At 38.4% G+C, this 13,643-nt stretch overlaps 1 protein-coding gene across 10 annotated transcripts in view; it reads right to left on the bottom strand.

Annotated features, from left to right (window-relative positions):
- The window catches only part of KIAA1217 (KIAA1217 ortholog), a 328,197-nt gene that overhangs the window by 64,450 nt on the left and 250,104 nt on the right, over positions 1–13,643 (bottom strand). For 9 of the 10 annotated variants that reach the window (XR_006168407.1, XM_042816479.1, XM_042816485.1 and 6 more), the window contains exons 4-5: positions 13,320–13,518; positions 8,044–8,137 (exon numbers count right to left, since the gene is read on the bottom strand). Coding sequence is in view for 8 of the 10 variants with exons in the window: in XM_042816479.1 (XP_042672413.1) it covers positions 8,044–8,137; positions 13,320–13,518 (293 nt within the window). In the remaining 2 variants the exon portion in view is untranslated. Of the gene's footprint in view, positions 1–2,377; positions 2,688–8,043; positions 8,138–13,319; positions 13,519–13,643 lie in introns of those variants that run through there. The other variant, XM_042816483.1, reaches the window with a different exon arrangement.

Raw genomic sequence — 13,643 nt, 5'->3', positions numbered from 1 at the left:
TCTACAGTAAATATTAAGTGCCCAAGGGCCTAGCCCTTTACCCAACACACCCTGTTGGTCCTTTCTCTCAGTCACACAAAGTTCTGATTTGCAATGATGTCAGAAAGGCATATACTCATGAAAAAAATAACTCCAGCATCACGTCATTTCTCATGGAGTCCTGTTGCCTGCTGTTATTTGCAACTGTCTTGCTTTTGCCAATAGAGGCTTTTTTTAACCCCAGATCTTACATGTATCCAAGAAAAGATATTTTTACTCCTCATATTTTCAGAACTCTGATTAGTTTTCCAGAGCTCACATTAAAAAAAATACACTCCAACATGGAGAGAAATCAAAGTCATCAAATACTTAGATGTCTTCTAGACTCTAGGTACTGGTTTGCTCTTTTTCTGTGTCAAAAGACAGGAACAGAACTAATTCTCTTTAGTTTTAACTACTAGGCAGGTAACTAATAGGAGACTGAAACAAAGACTGAGTGGAAAGCAGAGAATTTGCACCACAATCATGAAGAATCACATTCTGGATTTGAGAAAAACTTCTTGGGAAATCTAAGATCCTGACTGATAAGCCAGCAGCAAGTTGACGAGGAAAAAACATTGTTTCTAATTTCATAGGGGTTCTAAGTCTCATGATCCCAAAACAGCAACCTTCACAGAGTGATCATAAGTAAAACCTCAAGTAAAACCTCATTTGGAAAACTAACAGGAAGTCACAAAGCTTGGTCAGATTTTGTTACTAGTCCCAGCAATGCAGATAAGCTACATGGTGCACAACCGAGGTAAAAGAGGACCTCCTCTCCCAGTAAGTGGGGCTATGGCCATGAGAAATTTTTATCATCTATCAGTGTGTTTAGGGAGTTCTGGCAGCACCTGACCCCACCAGCTTCTGAGGAATTTCAAGTAAACAGCCAAATTAGTGCTAATTGTTCTACTAAAAGAAAGGACAATGGAAAAAAAAAAAATAAAAGAGTAAAACATCTAAAGAATTGGAACAAGGAAACATGTAAAAGAAGGTGGAGTAAGAACAAAACCAGAAACCAGTAGACAATAAAAATGGACTTAAATGAAATCCTCATGCTTTTACTCAGGGAAAGTTCCCAGTGAAGACTTTGAAAGTTTTGCCTGAGAACCTTAGACCTATGTGAGAGATAAGATTCCAATTTTAATGAAGGGCTGAAGAGACCTTCACACAAGGGGGCATCAGATGTTGTCATTAAGTAACTTCTTCATCTCCAGGGCAAACTTTAAGCAAACCTCAACATGAAAGACAGGCTAGCTTGAATATGGGCCTGTTTGTGGGCAATAAAGAGCTTTACCCCTAAAAACACTATTAAAACAACTGCACTGTGGTTGCAAGTTGGTCTGTTTCCACAGAAAAGTCTCTCTGGGAGTTTCCAGGTAACCGTTTTGTGATATCTACCATATGACGCTCCTCTTAGGCTAACTGGAAGATTACAGCAAGGGTGCGGCAAGCTAATGTTCCCTGAACATTCTACTATTAAGAACATTATACTTTCTTTCAACAGCAAGCTTGTTGTAAACTTAAAACCCATCTGCATTATTTATGTATTTGTTAAATGTATTTCTTAAATTGTTGGTATAGCAGCAGAATCAACAAGCTTGTATTATATACACATCTTACTTGGGGAAAAAAAATGAAATCCATCAAAGCACAAAGCCATCCAACTAAGAAATCCACAGTGCAGCACACATCCCACTGTAATGCAGGATCTATGTCTTTAAACAGACTGACTTTTTGCCAGAAAACATTTGAGATTTATATGCTGGTTTACGCAAAGCTAAAATAAAAGTGGAAATTTTCTTTACAATTCTACCCACTTTCCCACTAACTTAGGCTTTATACAGCAGTAGGTATTGTATATCAAAGGACATATGAAGGAAAGAGAGCAGGTACATTTACAGTCTTTCATCACAGTCTGATTTGATGCAGCTACTTCTCAGTGTCTGCTGCTCTGCTGTTGCATAAATAATTGGCAACTACTGACAAGCCATTCAAAGCAAAGGTAGTAAAACCATGACAGTAAAAAAAATCAGAACATCAGAGACTTCTTTTATACATTTTGTTCAAATCTCAGCAAGATTTGTAGCGGCAAGCTGGAAAATAACTTTTTAAATGTTTAATATGTAACTAGTCATAAAACCTGAGAGTAGAGCTTTGTGATTTAGTAAGCAATTAAGCATTTATTTTTTCATACAGCTCAAGGAAGAAGAAACAGATTTCACTGTTTTGATTTAAATTCCCAGTTCATCTGAAAATATCTTTTAGTTTGGAAAAAAAAAAAAAAAAAAAAAAAAAAGAAGAAGAAGGAAAAGAAAAGGAATTATATACCTTTCATTATTTATAAGCATTATCTTACCTTACATCTCTTGCTGAGTTCTGTTTCTAGATGACTTTGGCAGGTATTTTAATTCAGAATTAGTTTCAGCAATACATGCTATTACATCTTCCCTTTAAAACAAACCACTTTTCCTCTTTCCCTCAGACAAAGTACGTGGGCTAAGAGAGCTGCAGCGTCTCTGTTCAAACGATTTCATGGACACTCAGAGGCTTTCTTTCTACTGTATGAAAGTTGAATCTGAGTGAGGAAGGCATTTTTCCTGTCCCGGAAATCAGTATAACCAAAACCAATGCTGAGCTAATGAGAAATGTTTCTTCCATGTGTTCTGTTTGGCAGACACTGCAAGTCATATCAAGGAAACACGTGATGTTTATAAATACAATATGGCTCATGTTGTCATAACCTCTCAATGACAAAAAGAGCATTAGGAAAAGCAGACAGCAAAACAGCAGGAAAGATGAGATTTGTATCATTTGGAAGCTCAGTATCAGATAATAGAAATATTAGCATTTTCTTTTTCTTTTTTCTTTTTCTTCCCAAAAGAAAATTAAGTTTTATAGTAATAGGATCAGTAAGGCAAACACATGGCAACTTACACAAATGCTGTCCTATAGGCATTCTAGCACTTTCACTCGATTTGCTGCTTTGCTGCAAGAATTCTTTTTCAATAAATACTTTTCTTCTAAATACCTCTATGTAGTTACTTTTTAGTTAAGGAGTTACTTTTTTTTAAAGCCATGCATGTAATGAGTAAATAAATGTAATTTTGGCAGCATTTGCAGCTTTTATGTTTCTGATGTAAAGATTACAAACAATTCAGTAAAAAAAAAGCTAAACATCTCAAAGAAATTGGATGCATGTTCACAGGTATCTGAAGAACATAGAAGGATGACCCTGCTTTTATTATCTCTGTATTTTTCCTGCAAACCAGCACTGAATTTCAGCCCCCTGGTATGCTTCTTGGGGAGTTGTTTGAGGGCTTTTAGCACTTGTAGGTTTTTTTAAGTTCAAGATTTCATCAAGGCATAGTGCAGAGGAGAGTGAAGCTGTTAGCCAGGCACTTTCAGGTGAAAAAAGAAGTTGCTGTTGCATAGTTTCTGTAGCAAAAGCTGTTCAACGTAACTGTTCACCCAACTTATCAAACGTCTGCAATCATTCCACAGAACAACTCAATTTAACTCATCCCCTCTCACCTTGGCAGCCCGATGCCCTGTTGCTGCCAGGAACATCATCACCTTTTAGCCGCTCAAATTGCCAGAGCAGCGGAGTTTCCACGTACCCCGCTCCCTGACTTTGACTGAACTTGCCCTAATTGCCTTTTCACAGAAAAGCAATTTCTGAAAAGAAAAACCTCAAAGCGTACCTAAATACAACAACAGCCACAACAAGCATTCCTTGAATATTCCAGCCTCACCCACTCAGCTGAGGTCTGGGACAAACTACTGACCTGGTAAAGTCTCAGTCAAGCCATGGAATTAAGAGAAAACATGGTGGGTCTAGAACATTTTGAAACAAAGTGTAACCCACAGGCTTCAGGGCAAGTGGGTGGGAAGAAAAAGACTGCCAAGCAAAATAGCCACTGGTTTATTATGAAATAAAATTTCCCCCTGATTCTCAAACTGGCAGACAAATGATGCTCAAAACAAACCACTGCATAATCCGACATCATTAATATCCAGCTGTGCCACCAGAAAGGCAGACAAGTTACAGGGACAGAGGGGTGAGATTGTAATTTAGGATTCTTCTTATTTCAGACCCTCCATAAAAGGAGGAGGTAGGCAATGAGAACAGAAAATACGCTGTGCCCTTATAGTGGGGAATCCTTTCAGCTTGAACTCAGCAGTATGGCACCAGGAAGTCACAGCGACAACATAGGACAAACGGAGTTCTGATACCTCCAAAACACTGAATTCATTTAGCAACACACAAAAATCTGCTGCTTTTTAGTGTTATCTATTGGCATTGTACCCATAAACCATTCCAAAATGTGAGATGAGAGACAAGGTGGACCCAACAGTTAGTAAATCTGAGAAAGTCTTCCCCCTTTGAATGTGCAAACCATTAATTCTAACTGCACAGAGCAGCATGGCTGTGTGCATGCACTTGTACTGTAATTCATAACAATGCTGGAGAAAATAAAAAGATCATCTTAACTTCCACATCTGGACATGAGACAGTATCTTGAAAGTACCGTTGCGTAGAGACTTAGAAAGAGCTGATTAATCTTACGTACTCAGGCAACTTAATAAAAGAATTGCAGCAACACGAAGAATCCAAAGAGAACAGCTGCTGCAGATTTTCAGCGTACATGTTGGGGAAGGAATAAAAAATAAAGGAAAAGTGCAAACATTTTCAGTGGGACAGCACTACGTGGCTACCTCTTGCTTGAAACAACATTCATCATGGCAGACTTGTCAAACAAACAATTCTCTTCAAGATGTAAACAGCCACGGCACAGTAACAGTAACCAAATAAGGCACTCTGAAGGATTTCAAGAGAAACTGTTCCTTAGAATTCGTTTACAGCCCAAGCAAATCCCCTTTCTTCAGCACAGTCCATTGAGAAAGGTGCATGAAACAGAAAGAAGACCAGAAAAATTAGAGTTAAGGGATGAGAGAATGGAGAATGGTTTGGTAGGATGTCTGAATTTTACAGATTCCACATGCCTCTTGCTTCTCATCTGTGTGGGTAATACTTAATACTTCAAGTGTTACTGCCAATTCCCATACAGGTCTCACATCTGTTTGGTAGTTAAAACAGGTGTCCAAGCTGGCAGCTAACATTATTTTCTGAGATTATTCTGGGTCCGTTACATGGAAATGATTATAAATCACATGAATAGAAGCCTGAACATCATCAAACCCAGAGATAAAGGTTCCAAAGGGACAAGAAGGCGAACAGTAGAAAAATCTGTAAAGGCACAATCTTCCAACTCACAGAATAAAACCCAACGTCTTTAACTCACACATGACTGGAGACAGAACCAGACTCCCAGTATCACCATGGAAAAATGTATTTACAACAGTCAGCTCCTGACACCCTAAATAATGTTCTTTCAACTCACCTGAAAATAAGCTGCTTTTCTGTCAATTTTTTAAACAGTTTACTGTGCACTGTGGTTACCAGATTCTTTCCCTGTTTCCCGCTGCAAGGAATTTAAGTGCATGCAGAACACATGAAATTGAAGAGCATCAATTTACCCAGTGCAAGAATGCACAGAGAATGCGGGACAAGAAGCAGCATTTTTTCTGCATTCATTTTCTTACCATAGTATTGCACATGCACTACCATATGCATAAAATGTATAAGTTTTGCACTCCCTCCCCCATCCCTAACTTTAATACCATTTGCTAAAGGAAGATGTATGTATGATCACACTGCCTGAGGGTGGTTCTCTCCCAGCCTAACAACTCGTGAATTTGAGGGCTAATTTGAAGCAGACTGAACAAAAAAAAAAAAAAAAAAAAAAAAAAAGGTAGAGGTCAGTAATCTATTATGGTCTTACAAATTTGGCCAATTTAGACAACTGTGAGAAGATCCTACAGTGCTTCTGCCAAGCTGAGCAGAAGCTGCCATGTGTTTTCCAGAGGAGAGAACACTACCAGAGCTCTCTACTTCAGGCAAAGCTTTGGCGAGGATCTGACTGAACAAGGAAGAACCCAGCCGTAAGACACCGATCCTTAGACAAACAAATGTAATTATTTCCGGTGCTCAAGAAATTGCCCGCTTCCATGCTCATAACTTTGAAGTGCAGAAGTTTACAGGGATCAAAGGGAAGGCTTTTGCATGTTTCTCTGCAGTGTCCCTATGAACATCCTGGTTTTGACTTCACCTCTCGGACCAGAGAGGCAAGAAATTTGTGAACTGAGAAAAGAGCTGTTTTGTTGGATGCACAGAATTTCAAAACAGTACCTCTGTCATTTCAGCAGAGCAAAATATAATATTCTACCATGAAAACAACATTATTGCAAAGGCTATCACTGTGTCACCTTAATTTTCGAGTGATGGCCAAAGAAAGATTACTTAGTCACAATCAAGAGGCATTAAATGTATGTACCTGTTGTAAAAAGTATTTTAAAATAAGCAATACAGATACAGATGCTGCTTTTGCACAAAAGCAACACCCGTATTCAAAACAACTCTGTTAGGCACTACATAGCTGGAAGAGGACCAAATAACCAGTCCTTACATTTGAATCTACATAGCTAACACAGTAGTCAACTGTGTCTGAAAACGCATCCAGAGAACACAAATAGAGCCACAGGAGATACATCCACCACTCACTGCACACACAACAACAGTCTAACTTTATAAAGTCACAGTAACATTGCTATAGCAGTTAAGGTCATAATGCACAGCGACGGTATGTCATGCTTTTGAATATGAAGATGTTTCAGATATATCCAGTTACTGCTACAGGAATAAAAGAAGAATTGAAAAATTTCAGGACCTCAAGGAAGACAGTAAAAGCTATCACATTAGCCCTTTGAAGCACATCTATTTGCTCTCTCACATTGTGTGCACAACAGTGTGAATAATCTAGTAATTAGATTTCTGACCTATCAAAAGGACCATTTTATAGCTGAAGTATATAAACGAGAAGTGGTTGAGAATAGTGCCTGTAAATAAACTATTGCAATCTTTCTAAAATAATGAGGCCCTAAACTGTCGAAACAGCAGAAGTATTTCCATGAAATATTAATAATAAAGCAGTGTGACATGCTCAGAATTGATAATGAAAACAAGAAGCAAATGCACAATTAAGCAAATCCCTTCACAGGAAATTTTCAGCGCATTTGAATCAGCTGTGGAGCACACATAAAAGTCACAGGACAGGTGGGACAGGCATTTCTTTCTGGACCCATCAAGCTCATTTGGTTGTTCTGTTTTCCTGGACAGTCCCCACAGGTAGACAGGAGATGAAGCTGTGTAACCTCACCACTGCTTGCTGTGTCACTGTCTGTGACACTGGGTGTGAAAATATGGTGGAAGAAGTGCTTGTACACAGCCACATCTCCTGTCCTCTGAGCATCAAAGGGGAAAACACGGTCCAGTAAAAGATAGAGAAAGAGACAGTGTGGAAGAGAGCATGTCTCAAATGGCTTCTCTGTATTTCCCACTACAGAATGTTCATGTGAAAATACAAATATGCCAGACCGCGTTCAATATATACAGAAAAATTCTAGAAAAAAAGCCCTAAGCCATTTACACTACAATGGGTATTTCTTATTGGAAAGGTAATTTACAAAATGTTTCAACAGACTTCAACATAGGTAGGTATACGTGCTTGGACACTCTAAACCAGTCCATGCTGAAGCCTTGCAGGAGTAAAGTAACACCCTGCCTTACTTCACTGTAAAGGTTTGGAAACATGAAGTAAGACGCTTTATAAACTTTGAACATTCCCCATGTCCCGAGATAAGTAATTAAAGACATTGTTTTGATTCACATGCTTTAATGCTAGTAAACAGGAACAAATAAACAGCTAATGCTCAGGGCTTATAACTGGAAAACAGAAAGTAGTTAAAGTTTCTTAGCTGTGGAAAGCTTTATCACTTTCCTATTCTGTATGTGCTGTACACATATCCTACATTTTATAAATTGTTGTGTATATATTAGAGTTATTAAACAATTAGCATAAAAACTGAAAGCAAGAAGAGTATAAATGCAATGCTAGTACTTACCCTTATGTCTCCATTTACAGCTCTGGAAGTGTGATTAAACGCATGTGCAGGATCTTTGTTGTAAACTTTAAGGAAAGACCGGTCTTGAATATTCCTGGAATCAAAAGAATCAGCAATGATAACAGATGAAAGTAATTTTATTTGTTGCCTAAAAGTTTCAGGTAACAGACAAACATAGCAGGTCTGCAGCCGACCTATAAGAAAAACTCAAATGCCATAGCTTAGGCACACACAAACAAAAGTCTACTTTGATTCTCTTTCCCATGGGAAGTATCATTCTTTCACTACAAATCCACACCCATAAAAATTAGATAGTGTTATGTTTCTTTCAAGGTCCTGCCACAGAGAGAAAGCACTTTGAAGACAATAGAGCTTCAACATTTACTCAGTGCTCAGAAGGATTTAGTTAATATTTACATGTTTTATTGTGTATGCAACCCACATGAATTTTTGCTATTCTAGGAAGAGAGAATAAAAAAGAAAACAGTCTTTCTAATTGCAATTAATCTTGAAGCAATTCCAATTAACAACTTGTTCACAGATCAGAAAAAATAAGCAAAAAATAAAAATGCAGCAGCAAATAAATTACTCCTCAAAACTTTATCTATTATAAAGTTGGGGTTTTAAGGGAAACACAAAAGCAGTTATGAAAACCAAATAAACAAGTAAAAGTTCTGATGAAATCTCCCACAGAAATGGTTTAGACAGAAAGCCCTGAGAATTTCTTTTGTTTAATTGAACACTTTGTCATTCATAAGTCCATTTTTAAACTATTGCATTTAGGAAAGAGCTAGATGACAGAAGTATTCTATTTTGTTTCAAAACCTACCTACCTTTTGTTAATTTTATGGCTTAGAAATTTGCACTGAACTCTGCTGATGTCTTGTTCACATTTCATCAGTAGCAAAGTCTCCAATCTACATTCACTCACATCCTTTCAAAACTGCGATTCCTTTCATTTCCCAGTAGTGATCTCTAGAGGATTGACTCACACCTGTGACTGAATTCCTTTCCTCCAGGTGCAGCTACAAGTCTACTGAACTGCTGTTAATCACGAGGATTATCATTTAAAAACGAAGGAAAGGATGCTTGGGCAGGTCCAATTTCTTTCTTCCAATGTCATATTACAATCAGTGATTGCTTTGAATGGGTAGCTAGTCAGAACTTGTGCTGCTGTTGTAGATGTCAAGTAGTTATTAAAGAAACTCCACAGCTCAAGAGACAGATCAGTGCCTTCTGTTTAAGAACTGCAGGGCTGATGAGAAAGTTAGTATTTATGAGTGTTTACTTGTAGGCTGCATAGGAAAATAGCTACCTTGCGGCAAGTGCAAGTTCTTCAATTATTTATGGTAATATAAACTGTTTTCCATCTTACAAATGTGATCCTTCTGCACTGAGACTTGCGCCGGTAGTCTCAGTTACCATTCTCTGCCTCAGACTTAGAAATATGTTCTTTTTGATGCAAAGCTAACTCCTTCATTTTTAATTCAAGAAATGCAGTATTTTTCATTTAAATAAATTTTACCTGTTCCTTTTTTTCACTCCGATGGCTATGAGATGGTACTTAACTAACTGGAGGTTTTTTTTAAAAAAGCATTCTCCATAGATACTTCTTGTAGGAACATGACATGTTAAAGTAAAACATTGCTGTAAGGCAAATCACCAAAATACTAGGCATTTGATCTCTGAAGTGAATTCTGTTTCACCTCATGTTGCTATCCTAAGATAAACACCACTGATAGCAGGTATGTATTACTGTATATTCATAATTACTACTATTTGCATTACTGTAACTCCCAGATGCCCATGGCATGTTCAAAGGCCTCACTGATATGTGTGTGCTGTATCAACATCCTAGGAAAACAACCTCTTTACCTGCTTACAAGATGAGTATAAAACACAAAAGACAAAAAGATAGCTGCAGAAAGATACGGGAATGCAAGGAGAGCATAGCCTCTCCAGGCTGAAGAGCAATAACCAGATTCTGGCACCATGGTCACGCCCTGAATAGGGAATGCATGAGAAAGGGTGAAGGTGGGACTGGAAGAAGAGCAATACAGTGGCTTTGCAGATGTTTGTGGAGGACTCTTTCTAAGCACGACAGAAGGCTGCCTAAGGGGGAGCATGAAGGCACTTGTTGGAAAATTAAAGACATGTACAGTGAAAGTTGGCATTACCAGCCAAGTGGAAGCAGATGGCACTTGGTACTGGACAAGAAATGAAAAGTAGCATTGAAGTGGGCTTGGAGTGGCCCTCATAATGAAGACAAGTAGTTTTTATTTAATCAGATAGAGAAGATACAGCCAGAGGACAAGTGAAAAAACATGTGTGAAACAGTCTTCCTGACGAGGTAGGAGAATAGCCTTTATTGCCTCCTTCGAATGAGTAGAGTGAACCTGCATCGAATGTCAGGAAAAGAACGCTACAACAGTTGATGTAAAAAAAAGCTAGATGTTTAAAGCTGGTGTCAAAAAATGTTTAAAAGTTGATGATTTAGCCAAGTGTTTTATCACTACATGGTGTGAAATGAAAGGCTGCATCAGAGGGATGTTATGCAGAAAAAAAACCTGAAAAAGTCAACAGTGAAAGCAGAATCATGAACAAGATTAAGAAAACAACTGATTTGGAGGCACAAGTAGCAAGCAGTGCTTTATCCCCAAGGATTAAATAAGAAAAAATAATAAAGAAATAAAAGAAAAGGAAATGGGATGGTCTAATGAAGAACATAATTTGAGTTGAAACTAATGGTGCTTGAGACTGTTAGAAGAGAAGATCAAGATTTTCATTGGGGAAAAGAAGCAGGTTTACTACCACCCAGTTGCAGATGTTCACAGGGAAGACAATGACAGCTGAGCTAGTTTCACTGGCACATATAATTTTTCATAGAAAAAAAAAGCAGAAAATCAGTGCTTGAGAATATGACCCCTCAAGCGATAACAGAAAGAGAGGAGAGAAACAGTAAGAAACTGGGGAAGAAATTAAGGGTGATCAAAGTTCCAAGAAGTAAGCAATGACTGTACACATCAGATATCTGAGAAAATAAGGGTGTAATGTTCACAAAAGCTAGCCAGTTGGTGACCTGAACAATCATAATGGAACAGTTAGGAACAAAAGACAGGTAGAAATTAAAAGAATAAAGCCCCAAGGAGGGTGGAAATGGGTCTAAGATTGACTGAACTGGAACAAATAAACCTCCACCAGCAGTTATTGTATGTGATGGCTTAGTGAAGGAGAGAAAGGTGATGGGGTGGACAGTGGAGATTTACTTTGTGTGCAGAGAGTTTTGTTGGGAGGTACAGAAACATGTTTGCAATGTAAAGAGTAGGCACTATAATACAGCAAGACATTAATAAGACAAGGCAAAAGACGTGAGGCACAGAGGAAGATGAGTCAAGTGGAGAGCTTAGAGTCAATTGAAATGCTTGCGTATAAGGCAAGGAAGAAGGAAGACAACTGAAGGAAGAGATGGCAAGCAAAGAAGAGGAAAATTACACTTTTTATCTGTTCTCTGTGGGGAGACACTGTGTAAAGGTCATGTGAAAGAGTAAGGAACAGAAAAGGAGAAAACATAGAAATCATTAAAAGATGTTAAAAATGCTACCAGTACTGCATACTTTGGACTCCAGTAAACTAGAATTATTGAAGTTTCCTTACTGAGGAGTGTGGTAGCTGAAGGGGGGCGTTTGGTTATAGAGGAAGTCAGCTGGAATATGGCATTTCCTCTAGAAATGATCTACAATACAGGCATAGGAACAGAGGAAGCAGAGAGTGAGATATGCTTGATTCTGGCAGAGTGATGCTTGCAATGGGAAGAAAGGTGGAGTGGAGTGGTATTAAGATAATGAACAATGGCAATACTGGGGCAGGGAGGGGATGAAGTCATAAACTGTTAGTCTGAAACTCAAGGGAAGATGGAGTGATAAAGTGGAGAGAGCTGATCGGCCAGACTACAGCTGGCAATAAGGCACTCAGCAACAGAAACATTGTAACACCTATCTTGATTTAATCACTTGATCAGATATAGGGAATAGATTACTTGAAGTATAAGAAACTTGAGAACATGATGAATGAGGATGTAAAAATCAGATGGGGCTTAAAACTGGAGTAACAGTGGCCAAACTATGCTGTGGAAGACTGCTAAGCAAGAAAGATTAAAAAAAGAAAACAAACCAGAAACTGAAATCCATGAAGCTGGTTGACAACAAGACACTGGATAGAGACTGAGGAAAGGAAGACAGAGGAGAAAAAGTGAGGTGCAATACTGTTCAAAGACTAAAAGAAGAGTAATGGGGGAATCTGAAGTGGCAGTACTAGAAAAACCCCAACTTGTACCCAGGTCAAGTAATCTCCAGAAGAAAGGAGGCACTAGTAGGTAATACACTTCCCTTACTTTCACATCATTTTCCTGCACTAGAGTCTGACTGGCAGGAAGGAAACATCTTTTCTACTTTCTTCTCCATTCCTTTAAGGTCTTCTGTCCATTCGTTTTACATCATAGCTTCTAGCGAGAAGGATGGCACAAAAGCATACCATATCTTCCCTGAGCAGTTCTTAGTGCACCATGCCTGTAGTATGTCTTAAGAGTTTTGTTATGGCATCATTTGAGACTTGGTACATCCCCTAAGAATCTGATCCTTTTGCTTGAAGAACACAGACATGACTAACAGATGACAGAAAGAACCTTCCAGATGTTAGCCAGAAACCGAACTCAGAAGGAGAGAAGGAAAGAGACTGCATCAGTTGCTGCATCCTGACATCAAAAGGAAGGTGGTGAGGCTGCTGCAGCAGTGGTCACCAATGCTACAAATCCTTGGCAGTGTAAGAGAATAAATAATTAAAAGTGTTGTGAGGACATCAGTAACATTCATTTTTGAAACTTCAGGCTCACCTGGAGATTTTGCTCTGCTAGAAAAAAGCTGTATTTTCTGTAAGTTTTTGTGTTCAGTATGTTAAATATTTATGTCTCACCTAAAATGCAATAAAATATTAAATATGAGAACCTGCATGAATTGTATGTATATATGAATGAGATACACCATTCATGAATGGCTTGTGCAACAGATGTTGCACCTACAGCTCAAGGCAATGCCAGATCAAGCCTCCCATATTACTCAGATATCACTGAACAGGCTTTTAAGTGTCAAGCCTCTATCTCTTAGATACTTATCAGCTCCACACCTTTTTAATCTTTAAGTGCACTGCATAAAACAAAACAAAACATCACCAACAACAAAAGAAATCCAAAACCCAACAGCTGTAATTCCTCTTACACTTACCTCACATCACACAGTTCATAGTATATGTTTCTGCTCTCATCCTTGATGTAAATGGCCACACTAGGCGATTCTAGCATTTTCATTGTCAGCTGCTGGGGGAAGGCACTTACAAAAAGAGCACGAATTGTGTCTGTGCTAGTGATTTCATTTGGCATCCTCAGCTGCTTTGTTTCATCTCCATATTGAAGATATAAAACACCTACAAGCAAAATAAAATAGGAAATTACTATTCATATGTGCGCATAAATGATCTGATCTTCCAAGTCCATGTGAAACACAGCTCAAGCCCATACAGAGGACAGAAAAATCAACTCACAATCTTTG

Source organism: Centrocercus urophasianus, unplaced genomic scaffold (genome assembly GCF_019232065.1).
Source record: "Centrocercus urophasianus isolate 14NV4802_14NV808 unplaced genomic scaffold, USGS_Curo_1.0 seq_16, whole genome shotgun sequence".
In the NCBI taxonomy this organism is placed as follows: Eukaryota; Metazoa; Chordata; class Aves; order Galliformes; family Phasianidae; genus Centrocercus; species Centrocercus urophasianus.
The sequence above is the reverse complement of the archived record's forward strand: the minus strand, read 5'-3'. Positions and strand labels throughout refer to the sequence as shown.